General features: G+C 39.6%; 1 protein-coding gene across 4 annotated transcripts in view; it reads right to left on the bottom strand.

Annotated features, from left to right (window-relative positions):
• ATXN10 (ataxin 10) overlaps positions 1–26,099 on the bottom strand; it is a 106,735-nt gene that overhangs the window by 77,782 nt on the left and 2,854 nt on the right. For all 4 annotated transcript variants that reach the window (XM_064461361.1, XM_064461371.1, XM_064461380.1 and 1 more), the window contains exons 2-3: positions 23,056–23,247; positions 19,993–20,075 (exon numbers count right to left, since the gene is read on the bottom strand). In XM_064461361.1, the coding sequence (XP_064317431.1) occupies positions 19,993–20,075; positions 23,056–23,247 (275 nt within the window). The remainder of the gene's footprint in view (positions 1–19,992; positions 20,076–23,055; positions 23,248–26,099) is intronic.

Here is a 26,099-nt window from a genome sequence, read left to right as displayed (position 1 = left end):
AGGAATACAGATTACACACAACAGGATCTATCTCACAACCTCTCCAATCAAGTCATCTGCTCTGTCAAACTACAATGCAACTGCTGCACTGCTGCTGCAGTGCCTGAACTCCTTTTCCCTAAAAAAATGTAATTCATACTACAAAAAATATAACTCGTTTCAGAGTACTTAGTGTGATGCCAGGTCAATCGCATATGACAAATATGGTTCATGTACTGGACTGCGAACACTTATGTTTTGGCTTTTATGATCACCCATCTACCTTTGAGAAGCCAGATCTGCTGGGAACTGATGAGATTCACTTGACTAGTGGGGACAACAGGATCTTCACCAACAAGCTGGACAGACGTTTATGGTAAGACCCCTCCTGGAGTACTGCATCCAGCTCTTGGGATCCCCAGCACAGGAAGGACGTGGACCTGTTAGAGCAGGTCCAAAGGAGGGCCACAAAGATGATCAGAGGGCTGGAACATGTCTCCTGTGAAGAAAGGCTGAGAGAGTTGGGGTTGTTTGGCCAGGAGAAGAGAAGGCTCCCGAGAGACCTTATTGCAGACTTTCAATATATAAAGGGGGCTTATAAAAATGATGGAAGGAGACTTTTTACCTGGGCCTGTGGTGACAGAACAGGGGCAACAGTTTTAAACTGAAGAAGGTATGTTTAGATTAGATATAAGGAAGTAATTTTTTTATGATGAGGGTGGCAAGGCACTGGAACAGCTTGCCCAGAGAAGTTGTGGGTGCCCCATCATTAGAAGTGTTCAAGGCTGGGTTGGATGGGGCTTTGAGCAACTTGGTTTAGTGGAAGATGTCCCTGCCCAAAGCAGGCAGGTTGGACTACATATCTTTAAAGGTGCCTTCCAACCCAAACTATGCTATGATTCTATGTGCCATGCCTGGCAGTCAAGCAGTCACAGATGGAAAGTCAAGGAAGAGGGGCAAACAGCATTAAAAGTCATTATAGCACCACAACTAGCTCATCACAGCATGTTCTCTGAATCACACCACAGCAGTATGTATCTGTGTGGTTGTGCTTAAAAAACGCAAACACACATTTCCCACAGAACCCCACAGGTGTACCTAGTGGTCCTGGAGTATGCAAACGTCTCATATGCAGTGTTTCTCTCCAAAGATGATTCCAGATGAAATGTGCTAGCCTAGCACCTAGCTACCAGGTTACAGTGATTTTTGATATGAGCACTGGAAATCTATACTTTGGTACTTACGCTTTAAAAAAGAAACCGCCCAAAAATCGAACTAGAGCTGTTAATTCACAGTAAGGTATGCATGTGTTAAAAAAATGAAAATCCTACAATAAAAATGAAGCTTTACATTCCCATCTATGGAAGTCTCCTCTTAGCGTTCAATTTCCATGTTTCTCTTTTTTGTTTTACTCTATTGGACTTGACTGCCACAACATGTGATTCAACTATCCTTAGAAAACTTTAGAATACAGATACTGCTCTTCTCCTCTCCAAGGATTTCATTGTCCTTATAACATAAGAAAGAAAATCTAGAAGCTGATTGAGAGACTTCATGGCACAGTATACCAGCTGAGACCATTCTGCCATCCATTCAATAAGCTGTGTGCTTTCTGAAGGGGGGGAGGGGGGCGGGGAAGAAGAGAAGACGAGACTATTTCATTTATTCCCTGAAAACTTACAGATCTTTGTGACGCTAAAAATGACTGTCAACCACTCTTTCCAGCTACATTAACTAGTATTTGGGAAATACAATTATAAAAAAGCATATATTTTCCACTGGACTGATTTATTTAACATCTTATATCCAGCCCCTAGCTCCTGGTGTCTATAAGCACTGACTTTAACAAATAACTCTGTAGCTATCAGCACAGCTAAATTTTGATTTAAAAAAAATATTACACTGTGTGTGGTCAACAAGACTATTTTTAACCTGATGGTCAACCACTGTGAAATTACATGTACTAAGATGTAACTTCTGATACACAGATCAACCCTAGAGCTGAAGAAATTTTTCCCCCTATTGAGATTTCAATGGTTCCTATAAAATCAGATGTTCTTCAGCAAATGCAAATACTCAGATTACATGTTGCTTTCACAACCAGCCTGCAATGGGTTATGGCAAATTTTCTAGGTTCTACAAAAACAACCTCTTTATACAACACGGCAACATGCACAATGGGACACCCTGACTCTACTCCTAATAAATTTTGGTACCTAAATGTTTGCCTACATGTAAACTGATCTTTTAGAGTCGCTCAATTCCACCCATGCAAAAGGTGAGGCAGCTGATACCACTTTATGGCCTTGCATGAGGATGGCTTAAATGCACTCCAGCAGTTCAGTACCTTCGAGATCACAGCTCCATTTGTTCCTTTCAGTCTCTTATGATCACACGCTAACCGAACCAAGCTCTAGTTCAGTTTCATTTTTCATTTAACATTTTTCATTTAACAATTATATTGCAGTACTACCCAGATGGTCTGAAGGACACACATGAACCTTTCACAGGCCTGACCCTAAGTCATTTCACACAGTGTCATTTGCAGAAGCAGACTGTGCTTTAGATGAAAACTTAAATCCTTGAAGTTATTAGGGCAAAGATTTTAAACATTATGATTTAAAAACACAATACACTGTTTCCATCTGCTCCACATGGTTAGGTGATAATATTTAGAAAAAAATTTATTAAAGTTCCAGTACTAAAGTTAGAAGAGTTTATTGCTAGTAAGCCTCTATCAACAAGATTAACTGCAATTTCTTCTTCCCAGTACCTTTCCTGATTAGATTGCTACACACAACCATTATGTTATTACGCAACATACTTTGCTGTAGTGTACATTATTTAAATGTTTATGTTCACCCACATTTTTACATCTTCCTTACAGAACATGAGTTTTTTCCTGGTGGATAATCAGACTTACCTTTCAAATTCCTACTACAATTTCTCTGGTTAAGAACAGGAGCCTGTGAACTTGCTCACCAATCACTTTGAAAAACCTTGACCTCAGCTGCAGAGGCTTACAACAGTCATAAGAAGGTATCTCCATTCTTTTTATTTGGGACAGACAGCACATAGTTATATGAGCAATCCTTTGCCTTTACTGGAGTTACATAGATACATAAAATAAATCCAACCAAGGGACACATGAAGGTGTACAACACCACTCGCCAGGCTGCAAACATAAGGCTAGCAAACTTGCATATCTCTCTCCAATGCTTTGCTAACCATTAACTATGCATGAAAGATATAGCTGGTGTGCCCCTTTTACATTGGGGCAATGCACGAAGGTGTCAACTACTTAAAACAAATCACAGCCTCCCAACAGCCTGTACACCTTTTAAGTCACCTGTGACCTTTGCAAACCTAAATTGTCGACTGCGAGCCATTACACAGACCACCTTTGGTTGTTTGTAAACAGTGGAGAATATTTTGCGATATATTGCCATCCCTGGAAAAATAAAACCTTCAACTCAGCATAAGGTGTAGACTTCTATTACTATAAAATGTTAGTTTCCACCACTATCATCCGGTCATTGACTTGTTTCCTTGTGGCTGCAAGTTAAAGCAACTTCCAGTCATAAAAAGAGTTATTTGCCTCTTCACCACCATGAATCATACCACAAATACTGATGAAAATTTATTTTCCTTGGAAAACAGTCTGTCTAGACTACTCAAATTGAATCTACAATACATACATGGGCTCTGTCATTTAAAGTTATTAAAATAGTGCTTAGTATTTTATTTCTGTAAATAAAAATGAACGTCTAGCTACCGATTATATTTCTGCCTTGATCACACTGCACTTGCTGCAGTGCAGACTAGTAACCCATTTTTACCATCTGTGGAATACCAAGAATGTTGTGTTTAATAACTTTCTGTTCCCACTCCTCATCTCCTCTACCTCCAAAAGAAAGTAACACTCTTCATTTTTTTTTCCCTTTCCCTTCAGAAATACCAAGTCTAATATTAACAGAACATTATATGCAGTGACGGGACAACCATTCTGTCCTTGGAAGATAAACGTCTAGGCAAAATATCAACACTTTGTTCTTACTAAAAAGGATAATTTGATTCTAAATCAAGAAAAACTCCCACCATGCTATTAAAAATGTGGAGTTACAAGTGAATTAGAAGGGAGCTGGAAGAAACCATAAGACCACTCATCAAATTAGTCTCTGATGCAAATTAAGTTCTAATAAGACCTCACAACAACATATTCAAAAAAATTTATTTGTGCATTTACTAGGAAAAGAGTCAGTTTGACAGCCCACAGCCTGACATGGGATCAGTTTCATACTGACTCCGATTCATACAGCAGTATCAATGCTTATTAAATACAGTAACAGAACTGTTCTCTTTATCTTCTGGTATTTTAATTGCATCATTTTATTTTTAGAAAGTAAACACCATAAGTGTGTTCATTTCTTTAATAAATTATCTATTAAAGTCTAAAAGCATAATAAATTGCACTCCAGTTACATCTCCACAAGTAGCAAAACACACATGCCTGAGATTACTCTCCTATGTGAAGTAAAACACGTGTAAGTGCTTGCAGACTTGGGAACTGCATTTATAAGCTTCCTGCATGCAGCAGGATGTAAAATCTTTTTTCTTGAATCAACCTAAAAGTTGAGCCTAAATCTAACAGACAACGTCTCTTTAAAGACCCTGCTCTAGCAAAATCAGCAAGTTTGAAGTACTGGGGAGTCTCAACCTGGACTTAAACCATGCCAGGAAACCAAGAAAAATAACAAAAAGGACTGGCCACCCACTATGTGTTATTCGTGGTATCTAACCATATGACACACTACTACACGATACCTTCTACAGGTTAAAAAAAAGAGAAAAAAAAGAAAATTCTTAACATGTAAAATACTAACCAAGATTATGAGCAAATTTCTCCAATTATTTTTGATGGCATACTGTGGATGTTGTTTCATTTAACCCAAAATTTCCACAGAAGTGCTTATATTTTCCCCAGAAAAGCTAAATGATCTTTTTCTGTATGTCTGTGGAAAGGATATCAGATTATTTTTTTCCTGCCTTGGACCACTTATATTCTGTATCTGGCTGATAAAGGACCATGGTTCTTTTGCAATAGAGAGATATAAACAAGTAAACTTGTATTTAGTATTTTTACTTGCATATCCACATTAATATAGAGCAACAGTTCTAGTGTCCACATTTTGGGACATCACCTTTTTTTTATATATATATATGCACCTATAAAGACAGTTTGCTGCTTTTCATTGCCTTGGTACAGTCCTTTCTGTATCACACATGATGTATGTCCACAGGATGGAAGAAACATAAAGACTTTGATGTCATCTGGTACAAATCTTAACTTTTCCTTTCTATACTGGCAATATTCCCTAAAATTCTCACTGAAAAGTGAAGGATAGGCACAAGGCATTTCTCTCCCAACTCAAATCTGCTAGCAAAAGGAACACTGCAGAATGGAAAGAAAGTCTTGTAGCTTGTGTCTGGAAAGTCATTGTTACAGATAGCCCCTTACTTTTCCATCAGAACAGTGTTCATGCACCTGGAAGGTCCGGAAGTTGTGTCACGGCAATGATAATCAAAAGGTTGTAAGAATACCACAGTGAACTTTTACATAATTTTAACTACTTGGATTTTGATCCAAACAGGCAACAGTTTAGCCAAAGACAAGCAGATACCTCACATTATTCTCTTCACCTGGATCTTCTTCCAGTTCTTTTCCACCCCCTTCCAATTTCACTCTCCCTGAAGGAAGAACTACAGCACTCTTGGGCCTCCATGGGGGACTCTTTAGTACAGGCACTTCCTCTCAGTACATGTGAAAACAGCTAAGCTTCTTCTCCCTATATTAAATTTAGGATGATCTGTCTTCAGGAAGCTCTCTGCATTAAAAAAGTTTGCTTGGCCCATTCTTCCCACCTTGATCTTATGATCCTGACTCCCCTGCTGAGGAAAACAAAAACAACCTAGATCTAGTCATATCCCATAAAAACATACATAATCTTTACAATTACTTACCCGTCATCTCTTCTCCTCCTTCCTCTCCACCACAGCCATAAGACAGGGAAGAAGCATGTGACCTGCACTATGCCCATCTTTGCCAATGAGCACAGGACCTATTATAGGCAGTAAATAATTGGCAAACCCTATTGATACCTGCCCTTTTCCGGCTAAAATCTAGCAGCAGGTTACAAGATAAAAACTGGTTTCTCTTCCTGCCTTTGATGTAGAGGGAAGCTAGAAACAGCCACTGAGTAGCTGCTGCAAGTTAAGATCATCAGAATTATGATGGCCCTGCTCACATGGGAGCTGCCCTGTGCAGCTGCCGATTCAGCAGACAATGTCAAAGCAAAATAAAAAAAACATCACAGCCTTTACAGCAAAAGAAAAAGGCAGGCAACACATTTTCCATCCGTAATAGAACAGAATTTTTTTCTCCCTACACACCTTTACAGTCAACCAACGGCGACCATCTTAAATCTACAGCTATTTCTGCAAGTTTTGATTCACATATTTATGTAGATTAGAAACCTGCCTCATTATGAATCTTGTTGACATTACTGTCCCCTACCTTACCAGCAAATAAAGAGCAAGGAAGGAAGGAAGGAAGGAAGGAAAGGGCTTACAGAACACTGTACTTAAAGGTCCACAGAAATATAGGCATTACTGTTCATTTCAAGCCTCAACCAAAGTAACCAGAAACCATTCTAATTAAATAGACATCAGCAAACTCCCATTTCCTTTGTGCTCCAAGTGGGTATCAGTCCACATTATAAAACCACTATGCATGTGTCATAAATCAGCAACATCTTGGCAGGCTGTACTAGAAAGCCTCCAAATTGCAGGAGCAAGAAAAAAAAAACCAGCTATACACACTGCCTAAAAGCAGTATCAGCAACTAGAAAAGGGAACCCAACAAGGCAGCCCACTGATCTGCTAATTCTTACAGCTTAAGTATATTAGCTCAGGTTAGTCTCTCTCCTAGAAGGAGCAGAATGATTTACATTCTCAGTCACTGCCTCTGTCTCCCAGTACAGCAATCAAAAAATTTGTCTGTATTATAGAAAGTACAGTTCTGATCATCAGTGCAACAAACACCTAACTGCTGGAAAGTGCCAGGTTTTTTGTCATTATTCCAACGTCTGCTTCCAATGCCATCCATGTCAACAGGATCAGATAGGTGAACCTTGCTAGGCAGGATCGGGTCTCTAGTTCAAACTATACCTCAACAAGCCACTGCAATAATATACTTTTATACTCACAGTTCATGGTAAATAAAGTAATTCAGCTCAGCAAAGCTTAAATCAGTCACTGCAGAACCAACAGGACTCAAGTAGAAAAAAGCCCAAGGTAGGGAAAAAACCCACTGTCAAGAACCACTGGATTCAAACTTGGTAGGACATTTTAACCAGAGTTAGAAAAAGGTTTTTTTTTAATTAATAGGGGAGTGTAACAATCTTCCGCAGGGCTAACGAGGTGTAAACAGAGAAAGATGGAGTTTACTGTATTCGGACACTAGATCCTACATTTGCCTGTGGTATCAAGGGTCTAGTAAAGATGATGCAGGACCTCCTCAAGCTTTTGTTCTCAAGTTGGAAGCCCAACTACTAGCCCCCTCTCCCTTTTTCCCCCCTCCATTAGTGTAAGAATACGTTGCGTTTAAATAGCATCTGCAGTCCTAAAGCCACCCTTCTTCAATGGATCCTCAAACCTCATTCTACTCCAGATGTTATGAAACGGGAGAAAGAAGTTATGGCATGTGTAAAGTTTCTGTGTTAATAGCAGAAGTCTCGGCCAAGCCATGTGCGCCAACACAGATGTGTCAGGCTGAAAACAATAGTTAACACTGGCATTTACTCAAAATGACAGCTACTGCTGTATTACAAAAATATAATTTATTGTACTAGCCATGCAGGGCACAGTTATGAAAAAACCAACCCCTCCAGGAGAACAGCAGTGATGCACAGTTAGCTGTACCTCTACACGCCGCACAAGATTCTAAGCACAGGAGTGTCAGTACACGGGGCAAAAGTTAACCACTGCAGACAGGGGCAATGCTACGCACACAAGACCTAAAGAGGATTCAGTGTTTGCAAACTCAGGACAATTCATTGGTTTGACTCGCCTTAGTCCAGGTTTGGCTCCTTTCCTTCTGTGGACAGCTGAAAGATGTGTAAAAGATGGCTCCCTCTTTTGCAGTTTCTGAAAAAAGGCCAAAGAACAAAGACCTGGAACAAAGCCCTCCCAAATCAGAGTCTTTCCATGGCTTTCAATGGATTTTGGACCAAATGAACATTCTCATCCACAGAAGGTGGCATCAGGTTGACATACTTGGGAAGGGCAAAGGATTGCATGGCTGTAATCCTTGCTGTAGATGTTATGAAGGCAGACAGTTCATGAAGTTTGCAGATGACACCAAACTGAGCAGGGAAGTAGACACTCCAGAAGGGAGAGCTGCTCTGCAGGGAGATCTGGGTAGGCTGGAAGAGTGGGCCAGCAAGAACCTTATGAAGTTCAACAAGGACAAGTGTCAGGTCATACACCTACAAAAACATAATCTGGGAGTGCAGCACAGACAGGGATCCACCTGGCTGGAGAGCAGCTCTGTGGAAAGGGACCTGGGGGTCCTGGTGGACGGGAAGCTCAACATGAGCGAACAGTGGGATGCTGCGGCCAAGAAGGCCAACAGGATGCTGAGCTGCATCAAAAAGGGCATCACCGGCCGAGAGAAATAAGTCATTATCCCGCTCTACTCAGCACTTGTCAGGCCACACCTGGAGTACTGTGTCCACTTCTGGTCCCCTCTATAGAAAAAGGATGTGGACAGGCTGGAAGGGGTCCCAGAGAAGGGCCACCAACATGATCAGAGGACTGGGAAGCCTGCCATATAAGGATAGGCTAGGAGAACTGGGGTTGTTCAGCCTTGAGAAAAGGAGACTTAGAGGGGATCTCATCACCACGTACCAGTACTTAAAGGGTAGCTACAAAGATGATGGAGACTCCCTTTTTACAAGGAGTCACATGGAGAGGACAAGGGGGAATGGACACAAGTTGCTCTTGGGGAGATTCCGACTGGACACAAAAGGAATATTTTTCACAGTGAGGACAGTCACCCATTGGAATAATCTCCCCAGGGAAGTGGTTGACTCGGCCACGTTGGACACCTTCAAGAGTCACCTGGACAGGGTGCTGGGCCATCTTGTCTAGACTGTGCTCTTCCTAGAAAGGTTTGACTAGATGATCCCTGATGTCTCTTCCAACCTGGGATTCTGTGATTAAAGTGCTGTGGCAATATTCACCAAAACACAGCACAGACAGAGCAGTTCTAAAGTTAAAAACGTGGTATAGGGCCAGATTGAAATATTTTTACACCTGGTAACTTACCATTACCCAGAAGCAAGAATGCCTAAGTCCTGGCTATACCGTTAACTAGCAAAGGGGCAATTGTCTATTATTAGAAAACCTAGTACTTGCTTCTTTGCACAGACGTTTCTGGGAGATGCTCAGAGTCACCTTTCAAAAGCACTCACTTTTAAATTAAAATAAAAAATTTAAAAAACCTAACAAGCTAAACACAAAGGAACAAAAAACCCCAAACAACCCCAAATGGTACCAAGAGAACAAACCAATTACTTAAAACTTTCCTGTTTGGTAAAGCAGTAAAATGCTCTGAGCTATAATAATTAGGGGATAGCAAAACTCAAAAAAAACATAGGATTTTCTTAAGCTATGGAAACATGAAACCAAAATCCCAATACAAGTGCAAATAGCAGTTTACTTCTACCAGATAGTGTATCAACTGATTGTTAAGGCATACATTCTGCAAATGCTACAAAGACCATGAAGATCCCAATATTATTTTTACAGATTGGAAAAACACAAAGGCCAAAAACAACACCAATAACTCAAATAAAAAACTCATGCTTATGTTTACATAAAAGTTTGATGAGTATAATATATTCGTCACACTCCCACAATTATTCCCTGAAAATACTATAAATATTATTTTGACAATGTAATTACAGTTTTTACTTTAACAGTGGCAGCAAAGTACTGGCACCAATCCCCCATACAAAAAGCCTAGACAGACAAAGCAAAGATCACACATGGAAACTGGCAACTCTTAAGATCAGGGCTGTCCCTCATTTATATGGCTAAAAACAAGTCTGTTTAAATTAGCATCTGGTTTATTTAAGCTGTAAAACATAAGTAGTTTCATTATTCTAACAGTAAGCAAAAGAAAATCCCAAATACAAAAATAAATAGAGGTGAAGATTTTTAAATTCTCTTTTCCTCCAAGTAACTGAGGCATGCTCCTTTCATGCTGCTTTTTGGGAGTTAACCCCAAGAACTGTGGTTCCATTCAGGAACTGCCCTCTCCTGCTTCCTCTCCCTTGAAAGAACAGCTAATATGAATATGACAAATGTCACCTATTAACAGTCCATGACGCTTTGACTCTGTATGACATGTAAAATGGTTCAAGCTTTATAACTACTTATTCTCCCAGTCCACCTAAATCAGCACATAACATGGCAGGTGACACCAAGCTGGGCAGGAATGTTGGTCTGCTTGAGGTTAAGAAGGCTCTGCAGAGGGACCTGGACAGGCTGCATCGATGGGCCAAGGCCAGCTGCATGAGGTTTAACAAGGCCAAGTGCCAGGTCCTGCACTTGGGTCACAACAACCCCATGCGACGCTACAGCCTTGGGAAGAGTGGCTGGAAAGCTGCCTGGTGGAAAAGGACCTGGGGGTGCTGGTCAACAGCTGGCTGAACATGAGCCAGCAGTGTGCCCAGGTGGCCAAGAAAGCCAACAGCATCCTGGCTTGTGTCACGAATAGTGTGGCCAGCAGGAGTAGGGAAGTGATCGTGCCCCTGTACGCAGCACTGGTGAGGCTGCACCTCGAATACTGTGTTCAGTTTTGGGCCCCTCGCTGCAAGAAGGACATTGATGTGCCAGAGCATGTCCAGAGGAAGGCAACAAAGCTGGTGAAGGGTCTGGAGAACAAGTCTTATGAGAAGCAGCTGAGGGTTGTTTAGCCTGGAGAAGAGGAGGCTGAGGGGAGACCTTATCACCCTCTGCAACTACCTGAAAGGAGGCTGTAGTGAGGTGGGCCCCCGTGTCTTCTCCTAAGTAACTCACAATAGGACAAGAGGAAATGGCCTCAAGCTGTGCCAGGGGAAGTTTAGATTGGATATTAGGAAAAATTTCTTCACTGAAAGGGTTGTCAGGGATTGGAACAGGCTGCCCAGGGAAGTGGCTGAGTCACCACCCCGGGGGTATTTAGAAGACACGTAGACACGGCACTTTGGGACATGGTAAAGTGGTGGACTTGGCAGTGTTAGGTTTGTCGTGGGACTCAATGATCTTAAAGGTCTTGTCCCATCTAAATGACTCTATATGACTTGCACAACAAATATGCAGTGTAACAATTTACAGTATTCGCTCACCAAAAACAACCCCAAAACAAAGTAACACCACCACCAATCAACAAACCCCCAACAAAACACATTGCCTCCTCCTCCAGAGATAAATATAGATGGCACTGATGTGGGAAGAGAGGAAGGATTAACTTGCCTTCCTTAGTCCTGTTAGTTTAAATTTAGTAGTCATGGTGTTTGAGAGTCTCTAGGATACAATTTAAATTACATCTTCTCCAACTGCAGTCACATTACAATCCACATAACCAAGCCTGTGTGGAGACACTTGTTGTTCAGACAGCAAAAGAGACCTCAATTTATAGGTAATACAACTTAGCAATGGTTTCCCAAATGCATTAGGTGAGCTCTGGATATTCGCTCTGCTATGTCTGTCTAGTAAAAATTTACTGTTCTGTCACACTTTCCAGGCATATTTTAAAATATTTATTTTTCATACATAAACCACAAGCAATAATTTGGAAATGAAACCATTCAGTGCAACATGATTAAAGATCAACAAAAAGCACTGAAAGCAGAATGCAAAGTTTTGAAGAATAAAACGGAAACATGAAAGATACTGAACAGGAAATGAGAGATGTACAAAAGATGAGACGGACTCCTTTGGTCACTATTAGCATTTGTTAAAGAATATTTACATTCCATAGTTGACCACTCTGTTTCTCTTTCTTCTTAATTTAAAATATGTTACTAAATGACTGGTCATTCCGATGATAAGGTACAGAAAAAAAAAGTATCGAATATAGGACACACATAGCTAGGCTCCTATGCCAGCACGTAAGCCCTAAATGCCCTGATTTTCTTATTAACTGGTTCTGCAAAGGTACCACTCAGATGTATTCTGGAAAGGTCCGGGTATTCACCTCTAGCTCATTTTCCTATTGCCAAGATAAAGTCTTTTTTAATGTGACCAAAAGTAACAGTGCTGCTGTTGCCATTGTCTTCTAGGGGGGGAAAAATAGATAAATAAATATTGACAAGGATAAATAAATGGTTAAGGACACGTGGCTGCCTGTTTAGAAAAGAATAAGGGAAAATCAATTTAGTGTTCTTTGGCAGGTTTGAGAACATCACCTTCCCCTGCTTTTCCATACCCTCAAAATTAGCCAGTCTCGGTTTTCCAGCGCCATTCCAATTTGCAAATGGTTGAGTACAGAGCTAAGAACAGGACAGAGCAGAGAAACTTCTCATGTTTCACTGAGTGAGTACAGACTGAAAGATTTACTTCTCCTATACTCTCTTGAGGAATTAGAATCACTTAACTGGTATTCATTGATTTTTGTTTTCAGAAATACTTTTGCAAACATTACAACTCAAAGCTCCCTGTTTTCCTCAGATTATTCTTCAGGAAAACCGAAGTATTTGATTAAATATCTCCTTTTCTGTAAAACCCTGAAAATTAATTTGAATTAACAACTTTTTAGAAGGTATAAGCTACCCAGTGCAGCTCCTGGGTATTTCTCATCTCCTCTTCCCCATTTCTTTTCAGGGTTCTCTTGTAACAAAATGTCAACATGATTTTCTAGTACTACGTGAACTCCTACAGCTTATAATTCAGTGGCTTTTTAACAAAGCATCCGTTCACCTTCAAGAGTTCACAAAGAAATCAAGAGTCCTGCTTTACTCAATTGCGTGATGTTCTCCTGCAGACCTCAGGAGAAAGTTTTTGTCATTTCATCAAAGATTAAATGTTTCCATCCCATCTGACTTTTGAAAGAAATAACAACTCTGGAAGCTATATATAGCGTAGGTTCCTTACCTCTTATTTTTGAAGCACACATGCACCCTTATGCCTTTTTTTTTTTTTTAAGTCTCTGTGAAGGAGTGATGTTGTTTTTATTTTTAGTGTGTTCTGAATTTCAAGGTTACTTATTGCCATTTCTTCTGTAGAGTACTTCTCTTCCATACTGACAGATTAAAAAGTACTTTCCAACACACTTTCTTCCTAGACCACAATCAACCCATAAGGCAGCAATGGGTCAAGAGTAATTTTTTTTCCGTTAACTAAAACAAAATACACATGATAGGTGATCAGGTCCAAATCAGTTTGAGTATTTAAAGAACACTGACTGAAGATGAACCCCAGTTATTATTAAGGCTGCTGGAAGGTGGGAAGGGGTGGGAGGGAAGCACTGACGAAGTTTTGAACTCATTACAAACCTCTTTACCTGAACAGCATTGCAGGCTTCCTCCTCTTCTGCTCAAAGCAAGAAACATTTCATTGGAGCTCCCTTGTAAGTATATGGCATTCGGAGTGTTTAAAACAAGATATTCCATATTTTCCCACACATCCTTCCTCAAGAAAGGAGGCGTGAACAGGTGTTAGACATATGATATTCTGAACATCCTACCAGAAAATGCTCAACTTACTATAATAAGCACAGAATTAAAAATCTACATAGATTAGTCTTTCATCACTGCTTTTAAAGCGATGTTTTAAGTTCTGTTCTAACTAGAGTATCTGTAGCAGTTTAACTACACCTGAACACTTTTCAAAAATTTGGAAGTAAAGTCAAATTCCTGTTCAAGAACCCAAAGCTTATCATCCGCTATAATTTACTCAACTGTTCCGGACTTCAAGACCTTAAGAGCAGTTAACGACTTAAACCTTTGTACAACAGCTAGCACATCTGGACCCTGATTTTGGCAGAGATCTCCTGGAGTACCCATGACTTGAACATATGCTGTTAGCGTTCTCCTATTAACGTATTTTTATATGACTTACCCTGGTTGGTTGATACCCATAAAAACTTAAGAGGCACGGCACCAGCACAGCATAACAATAAGAACATACATAATACATAATAACAATACCTACACGACTTGGTTTAAAGCTAGCTCGAGTATCACAAGCAGCCTGGAACTGAAGGGTGCTAGCATGATGCTCAGAGCACCACTCTCAGGCACATACAAACAGCACGGTATAGCTCTGTGGCTGTGTCCTGGTTTCAGCTGGGATAGAGTTAATTTTCTTCATAGTAGCTAGTATGGGGTTATGTTTTGGATTTGTGCTGGAAACAGTGGTGATAATGCAGAGGTGTTGTAGTTGTTGCTAAGCAGTGCTTACACTGGTCAAGGACTTTTTCAGCTCCCTGTGCTCTGCCGGGAACGCAAGAAACTGAGAAGGGACACAGCCAGGACAGCAGACCCCAACGACCAAAGGGATATCCCATACCGTATGACATCATGCTCAGCATATAAAGCTGGGGGAAGAAGGAGGAAGTGGGGGACATTCAGAGTTATAGCGTTTGTCTTCCCAAGTAACCATTATGCGTGATGGAGCCCTGCTTTCCTGGAGATGGCTGAACACCTGCCCATGGGAAGTAGTGAATTAATTCCTTGTTTTGCTTTGCTTGCGTGCTCACCTTTTGCTTTACCTATTAAACTGTCTGTCTCAACCCATGAGTTGCCTCACTTTTCCGATTCTCTCCCCCACCCCACCAGGGGGGAGTGAGCAAGCAGATGTGTGGTGCTTGGTTGCTGATTGGGGCTAAACCACGATAGGCTGATAGGGTCCAATTGCACTCAGTTCTGCTCAGAGAGTACAATCAACTAATTCAGAGAATTCGCACAACAAGTTGTCCCACACAGGGCAGCTATCAGGCGTTAAATGCCTTTTCATCCTAGAGCAGAGAAAAGTATTTTGGCAGATAAATACTTTTTAAGCAATTATGTTGGAATTCAAAGCACATTCTTCAGCATCGGCAATATTTTGAAGTGGTGAAAGGTTTGAGAAGATATATTTACAAACAAAAAGATTAAAGCTCCCTCTGTCTAGGATGGGGTGGGGGTAGGAATCAATGAAAGGATCAAATGGGACACAGCCTATTGAACATAAGCTTGCTTCAGAACAGGCATGCCCTCACTGCAATTTATTAAGGCAAAACAAAGCTTTTTCCAGATTTCAGAGATGAATCCTAAACCCAGATCTCACACTCTGGAATCTAAAGATCCATCATTTTGACAAACCTCAATGTACCTTCCCAAAGGTCTGCTAGATCCTGCTGGAAAGCTTAAGATTTGCCATAGGAAAAAGGGAAAAAAACCAACCACACAACCAAACCAAGACACATGCTATGAAGTGAAGGAGATTTTCTACTTGGGCTTCTGACAAGGATATTTCCTATGTCTGCTGCAATCCCTAACATACTGAACTACTTCTTAGCTCTTAAGAGATCTGGGTCTGCTTTAAGTTCAGTTAAAGTTCATCTGGCAGCTTCATCAGCCTGCTCCCCTGGCAATTATTCTTGGTCTTCATACCCACAGCAGAGAAAAAAGCTTGCTATGATGAGGCGCTTTTTTTTTTTTTTAATTAAAAAAAATAACAAGCAAAAGGGATATGGAAGGGGTACTCTGAAAATTCCATTAAATCTATATTCTGCAGAAACATAATTTTTTTTCCTAAGACTCAAAGTTAAAATTTTAGTATCTTATTAGCTATTTGTTGGAAGATTGTGGCCTCAAATCAGATTTGACAGATTTCTTTCAAAATTAACAAAGAAATGTAAAGGACCTTCTCGCATGCAGCATTTCCACATGAGTAGGCGCAGTTCCTGCATCTTCAATCCCTATTGAAATTAATTCTGAACTAGGGAGAGGGGGACAGCATTTGTCACCTTCTCTTTCTTCCCACCAGGAATATACATTCTCCGTAATCTAAAAAAGTTAAATGCCTCCTCACACAATCACCCACTTCATAGGCTTTCAGCACATATAGTTTTAAAAACACTTAGGTGAAGTGCAGTGTTCAGATACTGTCCAAGAAGTGCAGTACTTGAATTTTTCTCTACTTGACTACGAAGTTCCTTCTCTTGCAGAGAGAAGGAGGGAGAACTGCTGGATCAGTAATAAGCGAGATCACATTTACACGTGACTTATCTGACACAAATCAGTCTTGATGCTATCCAGAAGAAGGGCTACAAATTGTTAACTTGTTTAGCATCATTTAGCCCATCAACCCCCTGCACTCATCTAGCTGCTGGCTTTCACTGCGCAACTCCTTAGAGCAGGATCCCTTCTCTAAGTACTACAAAATATTAATTGCTCAAGACAAATTACTACTATGTATGATAAGCAATTACAAGAAGAGAAACTAGGCTATGGAATGCAACTAAATAACTTGAGACATGAGAAGGGAGAAAGAGTGGGGACAAACAGCTAACCGTAGCAACACCATAAGGGAAAGGCCTAAAAATGTTCTTTTAATACATGTATTAAAAAGAAAGAAAATTATTATTACAGGGATGGCTGGCTTGCAGGTGGGGTTGGACAATCTTTATATGCCATATGTATGAATTAACTAGTTATTTTTAAACCTATCTGAAGCCTTAAAGAGCTATTCCAGGACAGACATACTAACTCACCTTCAGGTTTTCTGGCCCATTGCCTTAGTGGCACATCATGTACTCAAAACAACAGCTTTTTCCACAGCTGGCTGGGACAAGTACATTACAAGCACACTGGAATTTATCTAACTTATTATAGCATTAAATAATAATAATAAAAAAAGACATGCTGAAAACTTGCAGTAGAGTTGTTTCAATAAATATACTGCAATGAAGAGCCAAATTAACCATGTCTATAACACTTAGGCCTGAGACAAACTGCAGAAAAAGTACTTCTAAAGAAGATTCAGAGGAGTCCAGATTTAATTGAATGCACCTTAGCAACAGCTTTTAATCACACCACTTTGCACAGCACCTCCTTTTTTGCTGCTTTGATCACTAGTAGAGTGTTAGAACAGGCAGTTCTTTCCCTCTCTTAGAGCCACCACACTGGTCACAGTAGTTGCCAGAGAATATATACTTTATTTCATTTCTGGTTTTCTCCATTACAAGTTGTACTACACTGAACTTTCCTACAAAAATTGCTACACCATTCAGAGACTTAACAGTCTTAACAGTTACCAATGGATAAGAGTAAAAACATCTTAAAATAATTTTTCAGTCTGCATAAAGAATTTTCAATTTCTGTTCTTCAGAAACACAGTAAAGTTGGAACTTCGAATTTATTTAGTCTACAATGATTTGCTCCATGAATTTTTCACAGGGACATGAACTGAAAAATTTAAGTGTTGTTCATTCTGTAATACAGCATTACCCTTTATCCTTGTATTTTGTTTCTATGGAAGAAACATGAAGGTATTTAAAACACCTTAAGGATATACACAGGCACCGAGAGGGATCATTACATCCAAGCAGCCAGTTCAAGGAGGAAACAGGACACATATCCAAATGAACAACTTGAAATATTCTACTTAACACCTAATTATCTGCTAAAACAAAATATACATGCTTCTCTAGCCCTGTGACCTGATTTCCTACATGAAATATAAGGAGATTCATGAAGCGGAACACAGTAACAGTTACTAATTTCATGGGCTTCTTTTATTTCAACAGTGCTATCCAAGTCCAATTTAGCAATTTGTCTCGCTTTTGAAAGTACAACTAATAATCCACAGTTGAACGCAACCGTTAACTTCTGAGGTATACCCTGCAGAAGGAGCTGGTGCTCTAGGCACTAGCCTAATTTTCACTTCGAACCAAGTTCATCAGATGACTCAGCAAGGAATTAGCAACACTTGCTTGCCTAGAGACTTTTTTTGTTGTACTAACAGAAATGGAATACCTAAGCCAGGCTCGCCACAGATATTTCCCAGTGAGATCAATACTACATACAGTATCAAACAAACCATCTATCCTGGGTCAATCCATCAAATTTTAGTTATAACTCAAATTCATTCGTTGAATGGCTATGTAGAATAACAGCCACAAAACACTTTTTATTGAAACACTGTTAAAAACTTTCTGGTCAATGCCCCCTTTAATTTACAGTGGTGATAAAAAGATTTTACAACAGTCTCTGGCTAGGAAACTGAGCCAGTTAATCGAAATACAGGGTTCCACCCCCTCCTTTCTCTCTTGCTGAGTAACATTCACTGCTGCTTCTTCAGATCCCAGCAGCCTGACAGCACACGTCTGAGATAACCCATCACGGAGGGGTCAGCAGCCACAAGACTGAGAGGGAAACCTCAGGCCACGCATGTAACCAACAAGGGGTACATCCTGCTCACTCTCCTGCAGACGCTGGGAGGCACCACTGAAAGATGGTATTCTCATACCGCAATTCCTGATGCTTTCAATAAGCTAAAGGTGGGAAGTCTGCTTCCCTGGACAGCCTTTTGAGCCTACTGCTTTCAAGGACTCTATCAGGGACAGTGTCAGGCTGGACAAAACCAGTATTTCAGTTCCCATCATTTTTCCTTTTCTCTTACTGGTCTACGAAGGGGTTCACAACTGTGAGGAAGGAGATTGTTGCCCTCCACACTTTTTCCCAGACCTCCCTGTCTGACCCTGTGACATGGCTTGAGAGTCACTCCTGTGTACTATCAGATCCTCCTCTTTATGGTCACTGAGCAAGCCCTCTTTTTGCCACCCACAGGTTTTAGTTCTGGTCCTCCCACACTGAAGGGCTGCACTAGCGTCACTGATCCTTCCCTGGAAGATGGATTCCAGCAATGGCTGGAGGAGTCAATGTGGCTTAAGCATAATACTGTCACATGCCTGAAAGGCTTCATTTTGAGCCAAATATAGCAGCAAAAGGAAAAACAGTATTCTGGACTTCCCTGCTCTTTCCCAGCTTCATAAAGGTGTTTGAGGGTAAGTTACTACATGACTAGTTTTACTTGCTTTCACAAAACGATAGAAAAGCAGCAACAGGAACCCAGTAAAAACCTCATCCAAGTAACAGGAGTGAAAAGAAATAGAAGTAGCAAGAGAAACCAAATGTTCCCTACTCTTTGCAACCACAGACAGTAAAGACTGGGGTCCAATGCCTGATATAAAGCTCCACATGCAGACACAGGGAAAAACAGACTGTGGAGAGAATTACTGAAAACACCTTAATATCCAGTGAAATAAGTTTGGTAGGAATCAGCAGCAATAACTGACATTAAGGAGGAAGGATACTATAGTCAGATTTTTCTCTTCACTGCATTGAAAGGAAAAATTCATTCATTAAGGAAATGTGAACACTACTCAAATCAGTACTTAGTTCTTCGCAGATATTACCCTCACTGGCCAGCAAACACAGTACAGAAATGAAAAGTAAAAAGTAATTTTAAACAGTCACAGCCAAAATTTGCTTCCTGGAATCAGATAAATTATTTCAAGTGTCATCAAAATAAAAAAGGAGTATTTCTTCATTTCACTATATTCGCAGATCAAATAAGAAGACAGTAAACTACCATATTTTCAAAGGAGGCATCACAGGAACTTTTCCTTTTTGCAGTTCAAATATCCTGGTTAGTTTTTAAAAAGTTTCCACATATCTTTCCTTTAACAATCTACAGGGAACGGCTGAGGGAAAATACAATTGGATTAGATTTGGGGCTGAGATTCATTTTAAGCAGTATAACAGAGGGCCTACAATTCTTAACTGCAGTTCAAAGAACAATTAAGCTTATTTATGAAAAAATGCATTAATAACATACATAATACATCATAATACCACAAGACTTCCCAAATGAAAAATATAGTGCAGGCTATTTATTTTTAAAAATCCACAGCCTTACCAGTCAATAACAATTCTTCTTTGATTTGTATTCCATGAAGCAATTTGATCAAATTGACAGATGTAGAGATGAGACCCAAGTTCCTATTATGAAGTTGGGGGGGAAAAAAATTGAAAAAACATCACTTGATATCAAATACTCAATTAAAGCAAAAAGGCTTTCCACTGAAGTTAACAGCAAGTCTTTAACATCTTCAAGAACTCTAAAATAAAAAGCAGTTTCTCCTACTTAACTGTGCCTGACTATCAATAGCCATACTACTGCCATCAGAAGCAGGTTTACTGCATCAGCCTGCATATTAACACTTTGGACACAGTACCTTCAAAACTAAGTACCCTTTTCTCTCTTTTTGCTATTCTTCCAAACTAGATGTTAAAAATCAGCAGGTTATTCCTGTAATTTAAACAGCTTTATTTGTGTAAAAACTTTGCTTTGTTTGAAGTTCAAGCATTCAGGGAAACTGTCAATGTATGTTGGTATTTAAAATCCTCAATGTTTATTACTAAGTAACAAAGTGATTTGTGACTGCGGTCAAAGGAACAACAGGGTCAATTCAAAGGGGAACTTAGAAAATTCTCAGAGGGAAGCAGGGAAGCTCAAGTAATCATTTATTCTTTCTTCACTGAGAAGGAATCACAGGTAAAAATCTCACAATGGTTTCAGCTGGAAGGGACCTTTAAAGATCATCTAGTCCAACACCCCTGCCATAGGCAGGGACACCTTCCACTAGGCCAGGTTGCTCAAAGCCCCATCCAACCTGACTGTGAACACTTCCAGACACAAAAAAACATGGTGATAATGATGATAAATCAGTGAAGTGAAGTCATTTGGAATCGAAAACGCCAAAATAATTCTACAAAGATCAAAAATCCTGGAGGTACATAAAATATATACCAGGATGTGCATGCAACAGGAGTAAAAAACAGAAGTCAAAGAATACAGAATAAACAGATGACGTTTTCAGCTTTTAACTCGTTTGTACTTTACTAGCCAAGCTTTTTGAGAAGTGATTGGCCAAGAGAGAGTGGCTGAAACTTCACAACAATGCAATACCATCTCTGTCAAACCTCTACACCCATGCATGAGTTACTTTAAAAATATCATATCATCACGAGTGCTGAACAACTGTATTCTGCAGATGTTTGCAAGAAAACATATGCTCTCTCCCATTAAGTTCTAACACAGAAGAGAAGCCAAAGATACATTTATAAATATATAATACACACATGCACACTGGCATACAATCTATTAAAAATCAAAACATTTCCCATTCCTTCAAATTTCTTCACAGCACACAAAGCAGAAGAACTGACCCTGGGAAAGAACAAAGCTTCATATTCCCCAACAGTTGAAAGCCTGTTACACAATCCACGCGCTCACAATCTTTGCATTCTTTCCTAGAAACAATAAGTTTCAATTCTGATCAAACAATTTGTAGTTTGGGGGTTTTTTAATATCCAAATGTTGCACGCTTAAAACCAATATCAAAGACACATAATTCTCCCTCCATTCACAACTTTTGATCATTCAGAACATTTAACCCCTAAACCAGCTGTGCATTGCAACTTTTAAAGTTAACACAAATGTATGGCTAATATACAGCTGGCTCAAAGCACGCAGGGTGCTATTAAACACAGCCTAAGTTGTTATGCTGCTACAGAGCCAAAACAGTATCCGATGAATGACCCACAGAGCCTTTCACTGCTACAAGTGTGGTCAGAACTTCCTATCCACACAGGCCTTCCACCTCTTTCAGTCTAAAGGAAAGTACAGTTACCAGCATCCAGCTTCTGAAATGAGCAAGGTTGTACTAACTGCCTAGTGAAGGCAAGTATGCAGCACCAGTGTAACCAGTGCAAAGCACATTTTTGTTCAGAAGCAAGTTGGCTATCTGAATTCCATTAGAAAGTAAAAATTAGGACCCATAACCGAGTTGTATTTCTCATGCTACTGAAAAAGGCAATCCTACCAACTCCCAGCCAGGCAATTCTGCTCCCTGACTTTTGTTAACATGAGTAACTATGGAACTATAGTAAGTTACAACAAGGAATCTAGTCTGGCTGAATACCCACTCAGCAAAACTTTGTAAACAAGTACATAAACTTTCTCTCAGAATAGCTCCTTGACCCACTGCACGACCAGGAGTGCTAGTACTGTCAGGAACAAACAGGTAGGAGCCTGAACAGAGATTCAACTTATTCCAAAACTAATGCCTTCTACAAAAAATCCTGCAACTTTTCTGGCATTAACAAAATTCTGCCCCATCACAGAAGCTGGAACTTTGTCCCATGCCAAAGATTTGGTTCAATAAACAAAACCCGAGAAGTCCCAAAAACCAAATTTCAAAATTGTATTCCAAGACAATTCTTCATGGTCTAACAAACTTGTAACAGGTTGGGTTTTTTTCGTTGGTTGGTTGGTTTTGGGTTCTTTGTGTGGGGTGTTGTGGTGATGTTTTGTTTTTAAAACAGCGGGTACACTACCAGGTTTTCAGTAACTACAACAGGTTGTATCCCAAGCATCTCCTCAATGTTGCAACAGACACAGGCAAAAAAAATAAACCAACAGCCTGAATAGTTTAAGGAGACAGATTGACTTTGTATTATCCATTAATATTAGTTTACCTGTACATGTGTTAGGGCCGATATGCACAAACCTACATGCTATACACTCATTAAAAAGACCATACTAATCCTGTAACTGATAATTAAGACTTTTTACTTATTCATTATGTTATCCAAAGAATTAAAGAAATTAAAGAGGAAAAAAAAGGATAGTTCTACAGTCAGACTTCCAAAAGGCTTATATCATTTGCATAATCAACTCATACTTAAGGACAGAAACATTTTGTTCTGTTATCCAACAGTGCCCCAAACTCTGACCTACAAATAGGTCAGCTATTTTTGTTCCTTGCATACTTCATTTCAAGTGATTGCATCAAGCAGGAAATACCAGTTAATAAATCAACTAACACAGCAGCGTAAAATAAGAATCTCTATATAAAACCACACAAACATCAGAAGGCTATATTTTTATATGGGTTAAAATGGATCATAACTATACCTCATGACATGTTGATTCTTGGCACACTCAACACAGGCATTCCTCAAACATCTGAAACACTCTGCTACAAGCAGCAGGCAGGTGTCTAGATCTACCAATTCACAGGAGTTCTTGTAGGCCTGCTTGATTTCACTTGAGGCACACATCAGGATTTCCAGGAGATTCTGAAATATACTGTCTTCTGCCATTTCCCTGAAATAAATAAATTTGTAGTGAAAAACATTGCCCTTACCAAAAAGCACCTGACAGTTACACTTCTTACTGTAAACCCGAAGACGTTTCTGCATCAATCTGTAACTATTCTTAGTATACAAGGTCTTTCAAGTAGAAAAAGCAAAATGTACGCACAGAGTTGTCCCACCAGCCTTTTCAGAAAATGGGCTGTGAGGGAGCTGTGTTGCCTTAGCATTCCTACAGCTTTCCAGCAGCTATTTGGAATCCTTAAAACAAAAAAAAGTCTCCCTAACGCATGTAGCTACCACAATTACAATTATATATGACACTGCGTGTTGTTTTAAGAATTAGGAATTTAAGTAATGAACAGTTTAGATGTCTAGCACTACATGCTTCAGAAGAAGGTATCAGAAGCTCCATTATAAAACAGCCTGCCACAAATTTCACCAGAGGGAGAAAGTTGTGAGGAACGCCAGCGGCTGCACTAGCGTAATTCTGAAATGTGTGAATCAAAGCCAAGGGAGAAAGGCAACTCTTGTGCACCTCAGCAGACAACTACCCCAACACATAAAATACTATGCCACTTCTTAGAGTAAACTAAGGAATACAACAGTGTTCCTAGGAAAACAGTATAAAACCACTAAACATAGAGATATACTATATAAATGAATGAGAGAGCTGATGCTGATGGTGCACCATGTAGATTCACCAAGCTCCCCAGGCCTGATCTGCACACCTACAAACGATCTGTCACACAAACACACACAATGTTTTCAAACTACAGCTATTCACATACTGTCTCCCTTGACAGTATATTCAGAAAGGAGTTGAGGGCAACACATTACAAATATAGCGAACTCAGTTTTGATACTACATGCTGGTGAAAAAAAAACCACACCAAAGAGTGTTTATGGCATTACTGCAGGAAAGCTCAATAAATTTGCTCATGCAATACTTCTGACCAGAGTCAAAAAAAAGGGAATCCAGATGCAGCTTCCTTGAACCTTAAAACAGACTTGTCATGTACTTAAGATCAAACAGGAAACTTAGGATCAAAGACATAAGGTTGAGAAATACCTCCTAAGCTATGAACAGAAGAAAGTGAGATGAAATGGAGAGTAATATTAAACAAAATATGTTCACACAGAAAACACTTCCTAAAAGAGAATGTTAAAATTTCTTCATCAAATGTTAGTGGATGATAACAGCATTACCCATGTTCTGCTGCTCCCTCAAATGTCTGAACATTTGCATAATTAGAAATTCTAGCTATTCTTTATCATAAGTGACCACATATCCATAAACCAAACCATGTACAAAAATATAATTAAATTACTACATTAGATTTCAGATCTCCAAGGAATATGTATTTTATTCTACAACATCATGGCTGTTCAAGACCAATACACTTAAACACTCTCCAGGTACATTAAAATAAAACACCACACCATCAGTGAGAATTATCTACAGGGGTAGGGGGAAGCAGCTACATTTTACAGTGGTGTAATACCGAGGGGAGAACACCGAAGTGGCACAAGACCAAAAGCAGACCTGGTCCACTGTCATAAAGAAATCAGCGGGCCTTATATTACCAGAAGGAAGGTTTAGAATTTGGTTTTGTTTTTAAGACATAAGAAAAGACATTCATGGGACTTGAACCTTGTACTTACAAGAAGCAGTGCGGCTCCTGCCACTTCATCACAGGCATGCAGGGCAAAGATGATTGATGGCTGACGTACCACAGTACACATAGTAAAGGCATCCAGACACAAGGTTTTTTTAAACCTCAGAAGAGCTAAGGTCTGGTAAAGGAGTGCCCAGCCAGGCCCTGTCCCAAACACACAAAATTCGTGTTGTCTCGTGAAGATGCTACACAGAACCATTAGCTGTTAGTCAGTTTTTCAACACTGAAATTATTCTAAAATAGGAAAACTCTCAGTCCAACTGCAGTTTCCTGTATATTTACCTATGCCATGTGTTGGATGATCACACAAAACTGGTCATTTCCTGACCCAACTTCAAAATACAGAAATCAGTGGTCAATGCAAGACATTTATTATTTGAAATTGGTAAAACAGAAATGAAAAAAGTGCAAGTACTTTTGTGCACATTCCTGTGACTCTGCCATTAAAAGGACACGTTAAAGTTATTCTCATGCTGGAAAAGTTTCTACTCTTGTTACAGAGTTATGCAAGAGAACACAAGTTTTAGACACTGGATCACAAACATAACAGGCTGTTGTGACAACTTTTCTCTTAATATTAAATTGAAAGTAAAAAAAAACCAAACGTGCAAGCGGTGCCAGTAAAATACAAAGATGAAACTCCTGCCTGTCTTAACAGACCAAATGTGAGGTACACAAGGAAGTGCCTATCCTCACTGTGAATATGGAGGTAGATCTGGAGTTTTACGTATCAGTGAGGAGAGACAGAACTCTAAATCTCTCCCTTGCACACTATGAAAGAAAACGAATGTGCTCAAGCCAGATCTTCCTGGACAGAAATCAAATCTCTTCCTATAACAGAAAAGAAAAACCTAAGTGAACAAGCAAAAGTTATTCCAAATGAACAAGGAATGACTTAAAGGCTGTTTGGTAAAGCAGGATTCTGTTCAGAGAAAATTTAAATGCAACTCTTGTACTTCAGCAATCATTGCAATTTGACTGTGTACTACCAAGGAATTTTAATTAAAATCATCCTCTGCACAAAAATTGAAGTTCTCAAATCAGTGGGGCGAGCAGGAAGTGTTTAGCTGACATTATGAAATTAGTCAAGAGCGATTTCAGGTAGCTGTTCCACAGCAATGCTTAAAATAATTTTATAAAAAATACTCTTTTTACAGCACTATGACAAAGATTCACATACAGATAA

The sequence above is a fragment of the Phalacrocorax carbo genome, chromosome 1 (genome assembly GCF_963921805.1).
Source record: "Phalacrocorax carbo chromosome 1, bPhaCar2.1, whole genome shotgun sequence".
NCBI lineage: Eukaryota > Metazoa > Chordata > Aves > Suliformes > Phalacrocoracidae > Phalacrocorax > Phalacrocorax carbo.
This window is presented reverse-complemented; position numbering and strand designations above follow the sequence as displayed.